Genomic DNA, 16,859 nt, shown 5'->3' on the forward strand with positions numbered 1-16,859 from the left:
TCAATTTCCTATTTTGAGTATTACGCCACAATTTTAAAAACTTTGTAACAAAACCCAGCAGTGCACATGGTCTCTGGGGAGCTGAGAATCCTGAAACTCTGCCTGTGCTTTGTCGCCACCAGGCCTTTGCACTTGCTGGAATGGCTGCCTGGAGTGCTCTTCCCCATCCTTGCAGGCCCTATCTTGTCGCCTCTGCTCCTCTGGGCCCCCTGGAGAGTCCTCTGCCAGGTCCTAGACTGCAGCTCCCAAGGTGTAGGGGATGCCTTACACTGCCCCTGCACTCTGTTCCCCACAGCCTGAGTGGAGGTCTCTCAGGAAAAATCCCTCAGCACTCCATCTAGCCAGCAGCACCCCATACTCTGTGGGACATCCTCAGACACCCTGTACCCCAACAGACTCAGGCAATGAGGGCTGATCCTGCACGGCCCCTTCTCCTTTGCTCCTCCCAGCCTTCCCTCCTGCCCATTAGACCCCTGGGGAAGGGAAACTGGACCCCAGTCTGCTGTGTCCCCCACCTGCGGCCCTCTGAGTGGGCCAGCTGGTGAGGAAAATGCCACTGCAGTGAGGGCTCCCACTCAGACACCAGTAGAACCAGGATTTGGGCCCAGTGCCCTGCACCTGCCCACCATGCCCACCTTTCACAGGGGACAAGCGGACTTGCAGCACTGCACGGCTGCTCTCTGCAGCAATCTGGGAAGGCAGACGGGAGGGAGCTGCTGTGAGTGGGTGCAGACCTGGTCAGGGTGGGTGGTCAGGACCCTGTGCTGAGGCCCAGGCCCCTCATCCTCACTTACCACTTCCTGTGGCCCCAGGAGCTGGAGGGAGAGTGGGGAAGCTAAGTAATCCTTGCCACCCCTTGGGCAGGCTGGCAGTTCCCAGGCACAGCCTTGGGAAAGGAGGCCAGCTGGCCAGAGGCTGCCCTACCCCACCCCAGGCGGGCATAAAGCCAAGCAGAGACTGTACCTGGCAGACCACAGCCTGGCAAGATGGAAGGGGTCACAATGGCAGGGCTGCTGCTGCTGCTGCTGCTCCTGGGTCTGGCTTTCGCTGAATCTAAAACCTGGACCAAGGACACCACCCTGAGTCAGTCTGAGACTCTGAACATCATCGTCAATGACTTAAACAACCAGTCGAATGAGGAGTATGCCTTCCGTGTTCTGGACGCTCACCCCCGGCCAGATTGGGTGAGAAGGAGCAGGGGCTGGTGTGTCCCATGCTGGCCAGGACGTTCTAGATGGAGGGCTGGGCTAAGGGCTCTGCTGCCCTGATACATTGAGGTGTTTAGGAAGGCCCTTTACCTCTCTGTGCCTCAGTTTCTCCATCTCACTTGATTGCAGCAACCATTTCGCTGAGCAGTGCTTTGCAGTTTTCTGAAAATTTTTCCAGCAGGCGTGATAGGTGATACGGCAAACAGGAATGGCCCCAGACACAGGGATGCAAGCTTCAAGGTCCTGCTCTGTCATTCTTGGTGCTGTGGTCATTGCCAATCTGCTTTAGCTGGACCTCAGTTGAAAGTTGGTGGATGGTGGCAGGGATCTATCCAGGCTCTGACTTCCCCGTGTGCCGTGGGATGGCCTGGGTGTTCTCTGGGTTTCCATCAGAAACACGGCTGGCATTCCTATTGTCTCCTATGCTCGACAGGACCCAACGTTTTCAGATCCACAGTTAGTGATCTTCACCATCAGAGAGACAGAGTGCAGAAAGAAGAACCTCAGCCTTGAGCAGTGTCCCTTCAAGGACAATGGGGTAAGGTCCAGCTCTGCATGGAGGGTGAATGGCTGCTTCCCTTCTTTGGCTACACCTGCACCAGGACTTTGGTGTTTCCTGGTTCTATGCCTCTCTGGGGCCTCCTGAGTCAGTGGCCATCGTGTGACCTTGTTCTTCTCCCCTACAGAAAGAGAAGACATGCTGGGGGCATGCCAAGCCTGTTGATGAGGGCCTCCGTGTGATGGTCAGCTGTCAATCTCAGAAGTCTGGAGAGGTGAGCAGCTTCCAGAGAAGCAGCAGAGGGCAGAGGGACAGGGTCCAGAAGTCAGAATAAAGTCCCCTCAGGGGCTTCTTGCTGCTCCCAGCCCTGAGCAGTCTGCTGAGAGTCTGAAAACACAGACTAGGAAAGCATGAGTCCTTGCTGAGCCACTGCTCTTCCTGGTGACCTGGGCCTTGAGCTCTGTTCTCCCCAGGGCAGAGGGTTCCCATCCTTGCTGGTCCATTGGAATCACCTAGGAAGCATTTGTAAGCCCAGGTCACAACCCCGTAGTCTGATTTTGTCTGGCACGGGGTCAGGACTGAGAACTTGGGCTGGAAGCCGCAGATGGTTTCCTCTAAGTGCCAAGTGGGTCATACCACTCACAAGTCAGAGTGTGCATACAAATGTCCCACACGGACTCACCTGCAGACACACACCGATGCACACACAGCCACCTTTACAGCCAAGAAAACTGAGACCTAACGAGAAGTTCCCTGCCAACTACCCAGTGAGCTGTTGCTTTGGCACAGTGGTTCTGGAGGGTGGACCCCAGAGCAGCAGCATCGGCATCCCCTGGGAACTGAAAAATGGAAATTCTTAGACCTCACCCTGGATCGGTTGAATGAGAAACTCTGGGGGTGGGGCCCAGCCACCTGCATTTTACTGAGCCCTGCAAGTGATTGCGATGCACAGTGAAGTCTGAGAACCAATGCCTTAGGACCATAGAAGCATCCAAGCCCCTGCTGCAGTCGCTCTACTGTGGAGCGTCAGGGGAAGCAAAGCTCAGAGAGGCCGAACAATATGACCAGGTTCATACAATGAGCCAGGCATGGAGCAGAGAAATCTCCTGGGCCTCCGTGGCCAGCCTGGGGCATCTCATCACTGCCAGTCTCCTCTGGACCCTCCACATATGTCTCTTCCCTGGGGGCAGAGAGGACACTAGGCCTTGGCCTTGAATGGGGACACCCTACCTTCTCAGCTACCCAGCCCCAGCCCTGTATAATGCCAACCCTCTGATTCCCCCTCCCAGCACTGGCGAGCCCGAAGAGGCTTAAGAAAATTCTTGAAGAAGCATTTCAGATGGCTGTTTAAAAAAAACAAGTCAAAGAGAAAGCATGCTATGAAGACTTCCTGAGACAGGTCTGTGTACCTGGAGCCAGATCTGCTGCCCATCTACCTCCTGCTGTCCCCTTCCCAGACCAGCTCTGGCCCAGCCCAATAAACTCACAGCACACAGCTCAGAACCTGGTCGGTGCCCTCCTTCCTTGTATTTCCCAGTTGCAGAACTGCCCAGGAGGCCAGGACAGGCATGAGCTTCTCCAAGGCTTCCCTCCATGTCCCAGGGCCCCATCCTGCATCCATGTTTTTTATCATCACCAGAGTAAGAATCCAAGGGCCAGGTGACATCACACAGGTAGACCTGGGATTAGAATCTCCCAGGGTGGACCATTTGGATACGTAGCCCTCAGGTGCCAGTGCAGCTGTGGCAGCAACTCCATTCTGAGATGTCATAAAGGATGGCATCAGAGGCCATAGCATCAGGTGAGAAATCTGAGAGGGAACCTAATACAGAAGGGAGAGCTCCAAGGCCAGAGGAACAGCTGAGCAAGTGCTTGTGGCCAGCAGGGCTGCACAGGGAGACAGGAGGGGAGGGAGAACACCGGAAGCAGTGACAAAAGGGAGGAGAGTGGTCCCCACCAGACCGGGTTCCTCACCAGAGAAACTGGGGTTTCTCCTGAGCTTGGGCAGGCTATGGGAGGTGCGTGGGTCGGGAGAGTACAGAAGGGAGGGCTCTGGAACGCCACAAGGAGCCCAGAATGGAAGCAGGCCCAGCGAGGGCACTGCCCAGCGAGGGGCACCTGGAGAAAAACAACTGCACCAAAAAATCTGCCAAGCCAATAGTCAAGCATCAGCTTTCTAAATGACCCACTCACATAACTGAACAAATTTACTGATGTGCCCAAAACACATATTCTGTGACTGTGTGGATGGTGGGATTGAGTGAAGTCACAAGGCCAGAGGGCATCAGAGGTGCCAGGTCTCCAGGGACCCCCAACTTCCCTGTGTCCCCAACATCCCCTTTCTTGGCTCTCCAGCTTTCAGTGGGCATCATCGCAGCTTCCATTTCCATGTTTGCTCAAATCCATTGCAAAGATAAATAAACGCAGAGCTAGTTAAACTGCACATAAATCTGCACAGGGTTCACACCACCTCATGTAATGTGCATAACTGTAAGTTTTACAAAATGTTTAAAGGAATTTTTTTGGTACATTTGTTTGATTCCATGAATTAGTTTGAAAAAATAAACCACTGTTCCTAAAATACTTAATCGATGTACAACAGAAAAATGACCCAATGATATTTAAGAGAAATAAAATAAATTAGTATTTTCATTTGTAAGGAGTTCATTTTTTATGGTGTAGCAAATATGAATATGTTCACTGTATATATTAAAAAGACAAACATTTAAGAATTCACTTTCCAGATAAAGCATTCAACCTCTTCAATATATCTGAGAAGTGTTGCTACCAAAAGCATGTTCCTAAGAATATATTAAGAACGCAAGGGCCAGCGCCATGGCTCACTTGGCTAATCTTCCGCCTGTGGTGCTGGCACCCCGGGTTCTAGTCCCGGTTGGGGTGCCAGGTACTAGTCCCGGTTGTTCCTCTTCAGGTCCAGCTCTCTGCTGTGGCCCGGGAGGGCAGTGGAGGATGGCACAAGTGCTTGGGTCCCTGCACCCGCATGGGAGACTGGGAGGAAGCACCCGGTTCCTGGCTTCGGATCGGCGCAGCACCGGCCGTGGCAGCCATTAGGGGAGTGAACCAATGGAAGGAAGACCTTTCTCTCTGTCTCTCTCTCACTGTCTATAACTCTCTCTCTGTCTTTCTCTCTCTAACTCTGTCTGTCAAAAAAAAAAAAAAAAAAGAATGCAAGGGGCGAGCATTATGGGGTAATGGGTTAAGCTACCAGCTGTAATGCCAGCATCCCTTACAGGTGCCGGTTTGAGTCCCAGCTGCTTCACTTCCAATCCAGCTCCCCACTAGTGTTCCTGGCTCCTGGTTTCAGGCAGACCTAGCTCCAGCTGTTGTGGACATTTGGGGAGTGAACCAGCAGACTAAGATTGATCTCTCTCTCTCTCTCTGCATCTGCCTCTCTGTAACTGCCTTTCAAATAAGTAAATAAATAAATAAATCTTATAAAAAAGATACACTGGAAGCCTAGTGAGAAATCCAAATAACAAGAAAAGGTATGTCACACAAATAGAAGCAGGTCTTTGACCCTCTCCTCCAAGGCAACACACACAGCCTCATGTGCTTGCACTGGGTCATGTGTGTTGTGGTGGGCACAAAGGTGATTCAGGTGGTCTCCACCCCAGGGAGCTCACCATTCAGCAGGGAGATGGACAAGGACACATCGTCTCTATTAGGCAGACAAGGCTGTCGCTGGGGCTTGGAAGACCAGAAAAAGCAGCCCTGCCTGGGATCCAGGAAGGCCATGCGCAAGGTGCACGAGGCAGGGGGGACTACTGCGTGGGTGGAAGCACGGCAGATGAGGACAGTGTGAGCCAAGGCACCACAGTGAGGTCACAGCAGGTTCTGTGAGCAGCCACTCGGTCAGTGTGAAAAATGCAGCCTGTGTAGGCAGGGAGCAAGCTGGCCAGCCTCGGGACCTTGGGGCCATGCCAAAGTCATGAGGGTACTGAACATCCATGGACAGCAGCACCTCTCAGGCCTGCCCCAGGGGACAGGCTGGCAGGGACAGTGCACCCCTCTGCCAGCTTCTGTGGACAGGAGTCATGTGAGGAAAAGCTAGCAGCCCCTGACCCTAGCCAGCCACCTCCAGTTCAGTCCCTTGATTTTTAAAATGTTCACCAAAGCTGAATCTCCATCTCTCGGCCAAATGGGCTATGGAAGGGAAAATGGGACAGAGGTTAGAGAGGAAGCAGGTCAGGACGGGGCTCTGGTGCTGATGAGAGGGACAGTGCCCAGAGCAAGGAGACAGGTGCAGCCAGAGCATGCTCTGCTGGAAGAGATCTGAACCACTTAGACATTCCCTGTGGCTCTGGCCTCAGTCTCCCCTCTGCCACGGTGGGAACAGTGGGTGGCTCCTGCCATCACCTCTTCACAGGAGTGCTCTGAGACTGGCCGGGGCGGAGCGGGGGAGGGGGGGATGGCATAGGAACTCCACGCACACATTGTGACCTGGTGCAGGTGGCTGGAGTCCCTGAGCAAGATGTCCATGGGCAGTCATGGGTGCAGGACTCTATGGCCCTAGTTATTCACTCAAAGTCATTATCCAGGCAACACAAAGAACTCTGGGTTTTGCCTTAGTGATGGGAAGGGCCCCAGAGCTGCTCTGAGGGCTGTTTTCAAGTTCATTGAGACAAGGCTGGAGAAAATATCTCTCCCTCCTTTCCCATCGGAAATCTTTCCCTAGTGGAGGTGACCCTCAAGGTAGAGACTTTTTGCGCAGCAGAGACAGGCACCAAACAGCTCTTCACCAACTACAGGGACCACAGGGATTTGCTCAGGGTCAAATTTGGAAGGGCCCCACTGTCTCCCCAGCAGGACCACAGAGGAGTCACAGAAGGACACACACACACACACACTCCCCACCACAGACACGTGCTCACACACACACACACACACACACGTGTACACACCTGCACTCATTCCCAAGCATAGGCAGGTGGAAGCTCTCGCCCCAACCCAGCACCATGTCTCTGTACCTGGTCACCAAGGGCACCCCCAGGGAAAATTCAGAGTACCAGAGTTCTTCACTTGGCTGTGCTGCATCATCACACATGTGCTGCTTGGTGCTGTTATCCTAACAAGGAGTCATACATGTAGAAGGCCGCCCTTGACACCACTGGGCATACCTGGGCTGGACCAGCAGTGCTGTGCCCCGGGCAGGAAGAGTCCATCCACATCTTCTAATAACTCCCTTGTAAACCTGCAAAGAATCTGGGAGTACCCATGACACCTTCCTTGTTTCTGCCACCCCCACCCCCACCCAGGGAGCCATCAGTTGAAATGAACACCTTGCTCCCTGCTGCTCCCCAGGCCTGGCTTCTCTGTGATTTCCTCGGCCTGGTCCAAGGCCCCACTGTGGGCTTGCTGGGGACAACACCAGTGGCCTCCAGCCTTTGGGTGCCCCACTCAGGAAGGGCCCTTGCTGTCCTCCCATTGTCCTTACACACCCACCCCACACAGCTTCCCTGGCTCTCTTTCACTACCTCCCACCCAGCCCAATTCACCTGCTTAGCTACATCCTGCTGAGAGGAGCTGCAAGTTCTTAGAGGACCCTTTGTTGACAATAGTGAGGGCCAATGCCAGGACTTCATCATAGCTCAGATCTGGGTTGCAGGTGGGCTCTGGGGACCCCAGCCCCAGCAGCTCCAGTCTCAGAAGGCTGACAGACCAGATGGCCACTGCATCCCTGGACCTACACCCTGACAGCTGCCTGCAGCGGGGCCTTCACTGGAGTTCTCAGCATGTGTAAGGGGCTATCATGTCCAATCCACAGGCATTCTTTCACCAGCAGGAAATGCTCAATGCCCTCTGGAGGGCAGCAGGCAGGTGGGGTGCAGTGGGGGGAGGACAGGCTCCTGGAAGCCCAGGAACAAGTTCTCAGGACAGAGAAAAGGGGATCAATCTGCAGAAGAGCCACCCCCTCTCTGGAGGTAGGTGTGGGTCAAGAGAGCACTTCTGGGCCGGCACCATGGCTCACTAGGCTAATCCTCTGCCTTGCGGCGCCGGCACACCTGGTTCTAGTCCCGGTCAGGGCGCCAGATTCTGTCCTGGTTGTCCCTCTTCCAGGCTAGCTCTCTGCTATGGCCAGGGAGTGCAGTGGAGGATGGCCCAAGTCCTTGGGCCCTGCACCCCATGGGAGACCAGGAGAAGCACCTGGCTCCTGGCTTTGGATCAGCACGCAATGCGCCGGCTGCGGCGGCCATTGGAGGGTGAACCAACGGCAAAAGGAAGACCTTTCTCTCTGTCTGTCTCTCTGTCACTGTCTACTCTGCCTGTCAAAAAAAAAAAAAAAAAAAAGAGAGAGAGAGAGAGAGAGCACTTCTGCTGCCTTTGGCTCTTGTTGTCTGGGTTGGCCAAAATCCCCACTAGCCCCACACCTGGTGCGTCCTGCCAGAAGCCAGCCACAGTTCCCCTGTGCTCAGAGCAGCCACTCAGAATCTTAACTCAGAGCTCTTGTCAGTTCTCAGCCCAGGTAACTAAGCCCTGAAGAGGCTCAAGGACAATCAGAAGAGCTTGTCAAAGTGACCCATGGGAATCACTATGGGGTAACCAATGAGACCAGCTCACTGAAGTGCAACAAAACCAGGCCTCGCTTGACTCTGGCCAGACCGATCTCTGGGAGCAACTGTTGAGGCGCCCAGCCAGAGGACACCCCTTTCCTGGAGACAGCTGCACAGAGGACTGGAGGAGGCATGGTTACTCCCTGAGGGACACTGCCACTCACGCTAGAGACCTGGATGGAGGCCCTGCCCCAGCCATTGCAGCGAGGAGTAAAGCAGCAGATGAAAACTCTCTCTCTCTCTCTCTCTCTCTCTCTCTCTCTCTCTGTTGCTCTTTCAAATAAATAAATATTAGGGGAAGGCCGGCGCCGCGGTTCAGTAGGCTAATCCTCCGCCTTGCGGCGCCGGCACACCAGGTTCTAGTCCTGATCAGGGCACCGGATTCTTTCCTGGTTGCCCCTCTTCCAGGCCTGCTCTCTGCTGTGGCCAGGGAGTGCAGTGGAGGATGGCCCAAGTGCTTGGGCCCTGCACCCCATGGGAGACCAGGAGAAGCACCTGGCTCCTGCCTTCGGATCAGCGCAGTGCACCGGCTGCAGCACACCGGCCGCGGCGGCCACTGGAGGGTGAACCAACGGCAAAGGAAGACCTTTCTCTCTCTCTCTCTCTCTCTCTCACTGTCCACTCTGCCTGTCAAAAATAAATAAATAAACAAAAACAAACAAACAAATAAATAAATATTAGGGGAAAAATAAATTACATTCCTAGGTGTTTAGTGTCAAGAAATGAAAGGCTACCTCCACACATGCACATACACACAAATGTGTACAAGAATGTGCATAGTGGGGCCAGCACTGTGGTACAGCAAGTTAAGCCACTGCTTGGAACACCCATGTTGGTTCAAGTCATGGCTATGCTGCACTTTCTTTCCAGCTTCCTGCTACTGAGCTTGGGAGGCAGCAGATAATGTTCCAAGTACCTGGCTTCCTGCCACACAGTTAGGAGTCTGGATGGAGTTCCTGGCTCCTGGTTCCCGGCTTTGGCCTGGCCTAGCCTTGGCTGTTGAGGGCATTTGGGGGTAAAGTAGTGGATGGAAAATATCTTTCCTTTCACTGTCCTCACTTCCTTTTTCTGTCACCCTGTCTTTAAAATAAATAAATCTTTTTTTAAAATATGCATTATAACTTTATTCACAGTAGTCAAAATCCAAGAACAAAGAAAATGTCCATCAACAGGTCAAATTGTAGTATATGCATGCAATGGATGCTGCTCACCCATGAAGAGCCATGACATATGCACATATATGACACACATGAACCGCATACACGCTGGATTATGAGAGAAGCCAGATGCAAGAGATCATAAATAATTCTATCATTTGAAATGTTCATTTACTGCAGAGGATGAGAGACAGAGAGAGAACTCCCTCTGCTGATTCACTCCCAAATGCTTGCAACAGCCAGAGTTGGATGGGACCTGAAATAGGGAGCCATGGGTGGCAGGAACCCAATTACTTGAGCCATCCATCACCTCTGCTTCCCAGGGTCTGCCTTAGCAGGAAGCTGGCATTGAGAATCAAACTCAGACAAAATTCTCTATGCAAAGGGTTCCTCATTCAAACAAATCTATAAAACCTCCCTGGCTTCTTAGAGATTCACAATACACAATTTTCTTTATGTGCTTATCTTAAAAAAAAATTATTTATTTGAAAGGCACAGCAAGAGAGAGAGAAAGAAAGAGATCTTCCATCCACTGGTTCACTTCCCAAATGGCTGGAAACAGCCAAAGCTGGGCCAGGCTAAGCCAGGAGCCTGGAATTCCATCTGGATCTCCCAGGGTAACAGGGGCCCAAGTAATTGAGCCATTTTCTACTGCTCTCCCAGGCACATTAGCAGGGAACTGGATCAGAAGCAGAGCAGCTGGGACTTGAACTGGCACTCCTATAGGATGCTGGTGTTGCAGATGGTAGCTTAACTCACTGAGCCACACACTGGTTCCCACAAATTACTGAAGGCCCTGAGCAATGCTACAGATAGGACACTGTTTCACTCTGATTAACACTTATTTCCTCAAAACACTGATTTGTCCCCCTTTCCAGAGAGCAAGCAAACTTTCCAGAAGGCTTGGGCATGCCTTAGAGTCTGGATCTCAGGCTCAGAGGATTGGAACAGGACTAGCCCCAACTCCTTCTTGGGCAGCCATTGCTCAGGGCCAGAAAGGGACAGGTCCTGGAAGCCATGACTGTCAGCCCCCCGCCTTCCGCACATCCTCCCCTCCCAGCACCTTGCATCATGTGGCCTTGGTCAACCAGTTATCAGCTGGATGGTGCAAGAGGCTCTAACTCAACTAGGACAGCAGGGGCCCAGGAACCATTTCACCTGCCAGGGCCCCACCCAGCCATTGAGAAAGGCGGGGACAGGGCAGTGAAATATTTTTTTTTCCCAAAGAAATCTTTTATTTAATGAGTACAAATTTCCTAAGTACAACTTTAAGAATATAGTGATTCATCCCACCATACCTGCCCCTGAGTATATTCTGCGAGGGGCACAGCATCCAGGTACAGCTATAAGGAAGGCTTGGCTGTGGCCCAAGGCCTCTGACTTCCAGAGTCAGGAGCCCAGGGAACGTCACAAGAAAATGCAGCCTTTTGCCATGAAGTCTCTGCCCCAGAACCTCTTATGGCTCCCCATTGCCCCAGTGGCCTCCATTTGTTATCCACTGCCTCTGGCCAACTTCAGACCTCATCAGCCCTGCCCGCTGGGAAATTACCTATCCCAGAATGCCTAGCGCTGGATATTTGCTGGCAGTGGTATATATAAGTGTAGTGTTATTGTTCCATTAGCAAAAGAGGAGGCTGGGCGACAGTGAGGAGCAGAGATCCTCACATTTCTCCAGCACACTTTATTCCAAACTTCCAAAACAGGTTGATAGTTCTTGCAAAGGCTGCTGTGTGGCAGACTGATTTGAGGGGTGGGGTAGGGGTGAGGTGTCCCTCTCATTTTCTGGAGGGGTGACACTGAGACCCAGAGTGGTGAAGACATGACCACCGAGGGGCTGGCGTTGGAGCACAGAGGGTTAAGCGGCTGCCTGGGCCTCCAGCATCCCATAGGAGTACTGGTTTGAGTCCAGCGGCCCGGCTTCTGATCCAGCTCCCTGCTAAGCAGCACCTGGGAAAGCTCCAGAGGATGGCCCAAGTGCTTGGGCCTTTAACACCCATGTGGGAGACTCAGATGGAATTCCAGGTGGCCATCTGGGGAGTGAAGCAGTGGATGGACTCTCTCCTTCCCTCTCTGTAACTCCGCCTTTGAAATAAATAATTTTTAAAAAGATTTATTTATTTATTTGAAAGTTACAGAGAAGCAGGAGAGACAGAGAGGGCTCTTCCATCTGCTGGTTCACTACCAAAATGGCCACATTGGCCAAGGGTGAGCCAGGCAGAAACCAGGAGCCAGGACTTTCATCCAGGTCTCCCATGTGGGTGCAGGGGCCCAAAGACTTGGGCCATCTTCCGCTGCTTTCCCAGACCTTTAGCAAGGAGCTGGATCGGAAGTGGAGCAGCCGGGACTTGTGCCGGCACCCATATGGGATGCCAGTGCTGCAGGCAGCAGTTTAACCTGCTGTACCACAACGCAGGCCCCCTAAAATAAATGTTAAAAAAAAAAAAAAAAGAGGCAGCCCATAAGATAAAAGGCCACTGAGACTAACACAGGGGTGCGTGTCCGAGCCCGGAGCAGGTCCCACCTACCCATGGTCCTGGAACAGAGCCTTAGAAATCGGGGTGCACTGGGTTTCTCACACACGTGCTCAGCTTTCAGCTCAAGCCCCTTTCTGCCGAGATAGCTCTTCCACCCTTTCCCAAAGTGTGCCCTCTGGTGGCCTCCCTGGGTGCTACACCAACGGAGGGAAAGGGAAGAGCAGAAGAAAATGTTCTCTGCCTTCCAGAAGAGAAGAGGGACCCTAGAGAAGCCCTCACCGCTCCCAGCCACAGGTCAGGGGAGAATGAAGACCTCTCTGAGTCCCTCGCTCACCCCGCGGCTTCCAGGATAACACTGATAGCCTTGGTTTCCATTCTCTCACAAATCCTTCTCCTGTGGCTCTGAGCCAGGCTGCAAGCTGCTGCAGGAAACAAGAGGCCGGAAGGCCCCGGGGGAGCTCCCTGCTTCTCCAGGAAGCCCAGGGCTGTTCTCCCCCTCCACTCCTGGATCCCACACCTTGGGGGCCAACGGCACCTTTTTAGTACCCGTTTTAGGAGCACCTGGCAAGAGGAGGAAAAGCTGGCAGAGGAGGCCCTGGAAGTGTTTTTAGAAGGGAGTGGGCAAGTGCAGGCAGCTGCCGGGCTGGGCGGAGCAAGAGGGGACTGCAAATGGCTGCAGGAGGCGGCAAATGAGGGTTCCTGGAGAACCCGACAAAAGCTGCTTCTAGATGGGGAGGCTGAGTGTCATGGGCTCAAGAGAAAATGAAGAGAAAAGTAAGAGAGTTTTCTGAGTTTTCCTGGGAAGGGGAGGGGAACAGCTGGCAGAGAAAGTGGCCTCCAGGGAAGGTTTCTTTTCTTTTTTTTATAATGAAAACATTTCACTGAAATGTACCATTCACACGGAGCAGCCAGGAAATCGTGAGCGTGCAGCCCAGTGAATTCCAAAGTAAACACACTCCTATAAACTGCACTCACATTATGCAGGCCGAGGTCCCGTCCCAAAGCCCCTTGCGGGGCTCCCAATGTCCAAGACTGAAAAAAGCTGGTTTTCCCTCTTAAAAATTTCCTTGTTATTTATTACAGAGGCAAAGAGAGAGGGCACTCCCACCCACTGGCTCACTCCCCATATGCCCTCAAAGGCAAGGCTGCGCTGAAGCTGGGAGGCAGAATGCAATCCTTCCACGAGGGTCATGTCCACTGCCTCCAGTGGCCACACTGGCCAGAAGTTTGAGTTAGGAGCCTGAGCTCAAAGTAGAACCCAGGCCCACTGAAGTGGGACATCGGCACTTTTTTTTTTTTTTCCTGGCTGGGGTTGTGGCACAACAGGTTAAGCTGTGGAACACAGGTTCGAGTTCGGACTGCATCATTTTTTCGTTTCGTTTATTATATATATATATATTATTTGTTTGAGAGGTAGAGTTATAGAGAGGAAGAGTCAGAGAGAAAAGGTCTTCCATCTGCTGGTTCACTCACCAAATGGCCACAATGGCCGGAAATGGGCCCATCTGAAGCCAAGAGCCAGGAACTTATTCCGGGTCTCCCATGCAGGTATAGGGGCCTAAGCACTTGGGCCATCTTCTACTGCTTTCCCAGGTGCATTAGCAGAGAGCTGGATCAGAAGTGGAGCAGCTGGGAATCGAACCAGCGCCCATATGGGATGCTGGCATTACAGGCAGTGGCCTTACCTGTTAAGTCACAGTGCTGGTTCCATAAATAAAATCTTTCACATAAAAAAGAACTGGCTGTAAGGATGCAGCAGAATAAGCTACTGTTTGCGCCTCTAGCATCCCTTATCACCATGCTGGTTCAAGTCTCGCCTACTCAGCTTCTGATTCAGCTCTCTGCCAATGCACCTGGGAGAGAAGCAGCAAATGGCCCAAGTGCTTGAGTCCCTGCCACCCATGAGGGTGACTCAGATGGAGTTCTAGGCCCTGGCTTCTGCCTGATCCAGCCCCAGCTGTTGTGGGCAATTGGGGAGTGAATGAGCAGATGGAAGTTTCTTTCTCTGTGGCTCTGCCTTTCAAATAATCTTAAAAAAAAAAAAAAAAAAAAAAAACACAACAGGGGCTGGCATTGTGATGCAGCAGGTTAATGCCCTGGCCTGAAGCACCAGCATCCCATCAGGGTGCTGGTTCAAGACCCAGCTGCTCCATTTCCAGTCCAGCTCTCGGTTGTAGCCTGGGGGCAGTGGAGGGTGGCCCAAGTCCTGGGGCCCCTGCACCCACATGGGAGATAGCTCCTGGCTCCTGGCTTCAGATCAGTGCAGCTCTGGCCATTGGGGCCAGCTGGGGAGTGAACCAGCAGATGGAAGACTCTCTCTCTGCCTCTTCTCTCTGTGTAACTGTGACTTTCAAGTAAAATAAATAAATCTTAAAAAAAAAAGAAAAAGGAAAGAACTGGTAGTCAGAGGAAGACATGGAACAGTTGGATGCCCGACTTAATCAGGTTACACTGTTTGTATGTATTGAATTATAGCACTGAGCCTCACAACAGATGGACAAGTAGGGTCCGGCAATGTGGCACAGTGGGTTAAGCCACATCTGTGGTGCCAGCATTCTGTATGGTTGCCACTTCAAGTTCCTGCTGCTCCACTTTTTTTTTTTTTTTTTTTAAGATTTATTTATTTATTTGAAAGTCAGTGTCACATAGAGAGAGCCCATATGGGATGCCAGGGCCACAAGCAGCAGCTTAACCCCCTACACCACAGTGCCGGGCCCTGCTTCACTTCTGATCCAGCTCCCTGCTAATGAGCCTGGGAGAGCAGCAGAAGTTGGCCCAAGTGCTTGGGGCTCTGCACCCACATAGGAGATCTGGATTAAGCTCCTGGCTCCTGGCTTTGGCTTGGTTCAGCCCTGACTGTTGTGGCCATTTGGGGAGTGAACAAGTGGATAGAACATCTCTTTCCCTCTCTCTCTCTGTCTCTCCTTCTCTCTGTGACTCTTTCAAAAGCACAAATAAATCTTTAAAAAGTACAAGTATTGCATATCAATCAAAAATGAAAAAAAAAGAAAGATCCTCTAAGAACTGTGCCACCTATTGTTGAACAGCTGCCACACAGCCAGGTGGTTGGGTTTTCGCCTGGGAATTGTTCTAGACTCCTCTGATCCCTTCCCCCCTCTAATCTTAACTCTCAGATATCAAAACCCAGTGAGGTCTCCCTCCTTCATGGCTCCCAGTCCCAAGGTCACTCCTGTCCTCTATCACATCCACCTTGGTTCTGGCTTTCAGACTCTTGGGACAACCCTCCACCTTGGTGCTTAGCCCTCCAATTGCCCCCCACAGATCCACCCTGCAGCAAATCTGATTCTGTTATCAATACTTTCCTTTGTCTACAAAGTGAGGCCAAATCCTTCAGCAAGGTCCAAGAACTCTCCCCTTCCTCCCAGTTGGGTCCCTCCCAGCCACTCCCTGTGCCCATTCCAGGACTGGGCTGGAACAACTTCCCAGTAGTCCCCAGATCATGCAGTTCTTTCTCCCCTCCTGCCATCAAGAGAGCACCCCATCTTCCTTCACCCCTAAATCCCCCTGATCCAGAGAACCACACCTCCCAGCTCTTTGGAAAGTCTCCCTTGCCTCTCCCTCAGCTTCCCCTTCAGACCCCACCTCCAAGTCCTCACCACCCGCCTCTGAAGGCAGCCATTATCATGGAGATGATTCCTGTGCCGAGATTAAGCTTGGCAGGTGGGAGCTCCCTGAGGGTAGGAGTGATGCATTTCTATCTTAAGCCCCGGGTGCGTTTCAGTCACAGTTAATTGAGAATACTAAACTATACCAAATAGGAGGAGAGAAAGTTTTCAGAGCTTCAGCAGGGGAAAGGATTACCTTGGGGAGGGATCACTAACCATGTGAACAATAACAGCAGAGAAACCTAAACAGCCTGAGGGTTCCGGCAGCAGGGGCCAGCAGAGGATGCCCAGGGTAGCTGGGCTGCTGGCTTGGGCCTGGACTAGTTTCAGCTGTTGTGGGCATCTAGGGAGTCAACTATCAGATGGAAGCTCTCTCTCCCTCTCCCCTTTTATCTGACTCTCTGCCTTTCAAATACATACATAAATATAGCTTACAAGAAAGAGATATGCATGTCCTGTTTGGGGTGTCTGGGGTCAATACCTGGCTCCGGCTCAGAACAGCAAGTTCCTGCCAATGCAGACCCTGGGCAGCGGTGTGACGGCTCAAGTAATTGAGTTCCTGCCACCTACATGGGAGACAATGATTGAGTTCCCAGCTGGCAGCTTCAGCCTGGCGCAGCCCTCGACACTGTGGGCGCTTGGGGAGTGAACCCGCAAATGCATATGGGATCTCTCTGCCTCTTTAAACAAAATAAAGTGAAGCTTCTGTGGTTGCCAGGAAAGAACTGGGGAGCCTGCTGGGGCACCAAACAGAAGGACACCATTGTGGCCCAGCTCCCTCACCGCTGACAAATGGAAGCCAAGCCCCACCTCTCTCCCTCCACACCATCCCCTCCCAGTTCAAGTCCCACCCTTTCCCAACAGGACTGCTGTGATCCCCTGCAAACTGGTTTCCCCAGCTCTGCCCTTGCTGCTCTCCACTGCATTCTCCACTCTGCTGCGTTTATCTTTTTAACATGTAAATGTAAACCTTTTACTTGTTTGCCCTTAGAAAAAGTCCGAATTCCAAAATGTGTTCTTCCAGCCCTGCAGAGTCTGAACCCTGGGCCCTGACTGCCTCCCAACTGCCCCTCACCCACTTACTGCTGCACACCAGGGACCCCCTTCTTTCCCAGGCTCTTGCTTAAGGCCTGTCTCTCCCGGAAGAGCCTAGGCTGCACCTTCTAAGGCTTCATCCTGCTGGTCATTTCCTGACCTACCACACCAATCAGATTCCCTTCTTAAAGACCCTTTAAGCACTCACGTTTTCTTCCCAGCACGGATTCACTCAATCTACAGATATTAGGGCCTTTCCCGGAACCAGGCATTAGGTGATAGGAAAAA

At 52.4% G+C, this 16,859-nt stretch overlaps 2 protein-coding genes across 2 annotated transcripts in view; one reads left to right on the top strand and one right to left on the bottom strand.

Annotated features, from left to right (window-relative positions):
* The window catches only part of CAMP (cathelicidin antimicrobial peptide), a 28,596-nt gene extending 11,737 nt beyond the window's left edge, over positions 1-16,859 (bottom strand). Inside the window, exon 1 of the mRNA XM_089304873.1 lies at positions 16,780-16,859. Coding sequence (XP_089160999.1) covers positions 16,780-16,843 — 64 coding nt within the window. The 5' untranslated portion in view covers positions 16,844-16,859. The remainder of the gene's footprint in view (positions 1-16,779) is intronic.
* Positions 987-3,652, top strand: LOC103349222 (antimicrobial protein CAP18). The gene is made up of 4 exons (XM_008260578.5): positions 987-1,184; positions 1,642-1,746; positions 1,895-1,981; positions 2,997-3,652. Exons 1-4 carry the CDS (start codon positions 987-989, stop codon positions 3,099-3,101), a joined length of 495 nt encoding a protein of 164 aa, XP_008258800.3. The 3' UTR covers positions 3,102-3,652.

Source organism: Oryctolagus cuniculus, chromosome 10 (assembly GCF_051225735.1).
Source record: "Oryctolagus cuniculus isolate XC-2025 breed Fujian yellow rabbit chromosome 10, ASM5122573v1, whole genome shotgun sequence".
Classification (NCBI taxonomy): domain Eukaryota; kingdom Metazoa; phylum Chordata; class Mammalia; order Lagomorpha; family Leporidae; genus Oryctolagus; species Oryctolagus cuniculus.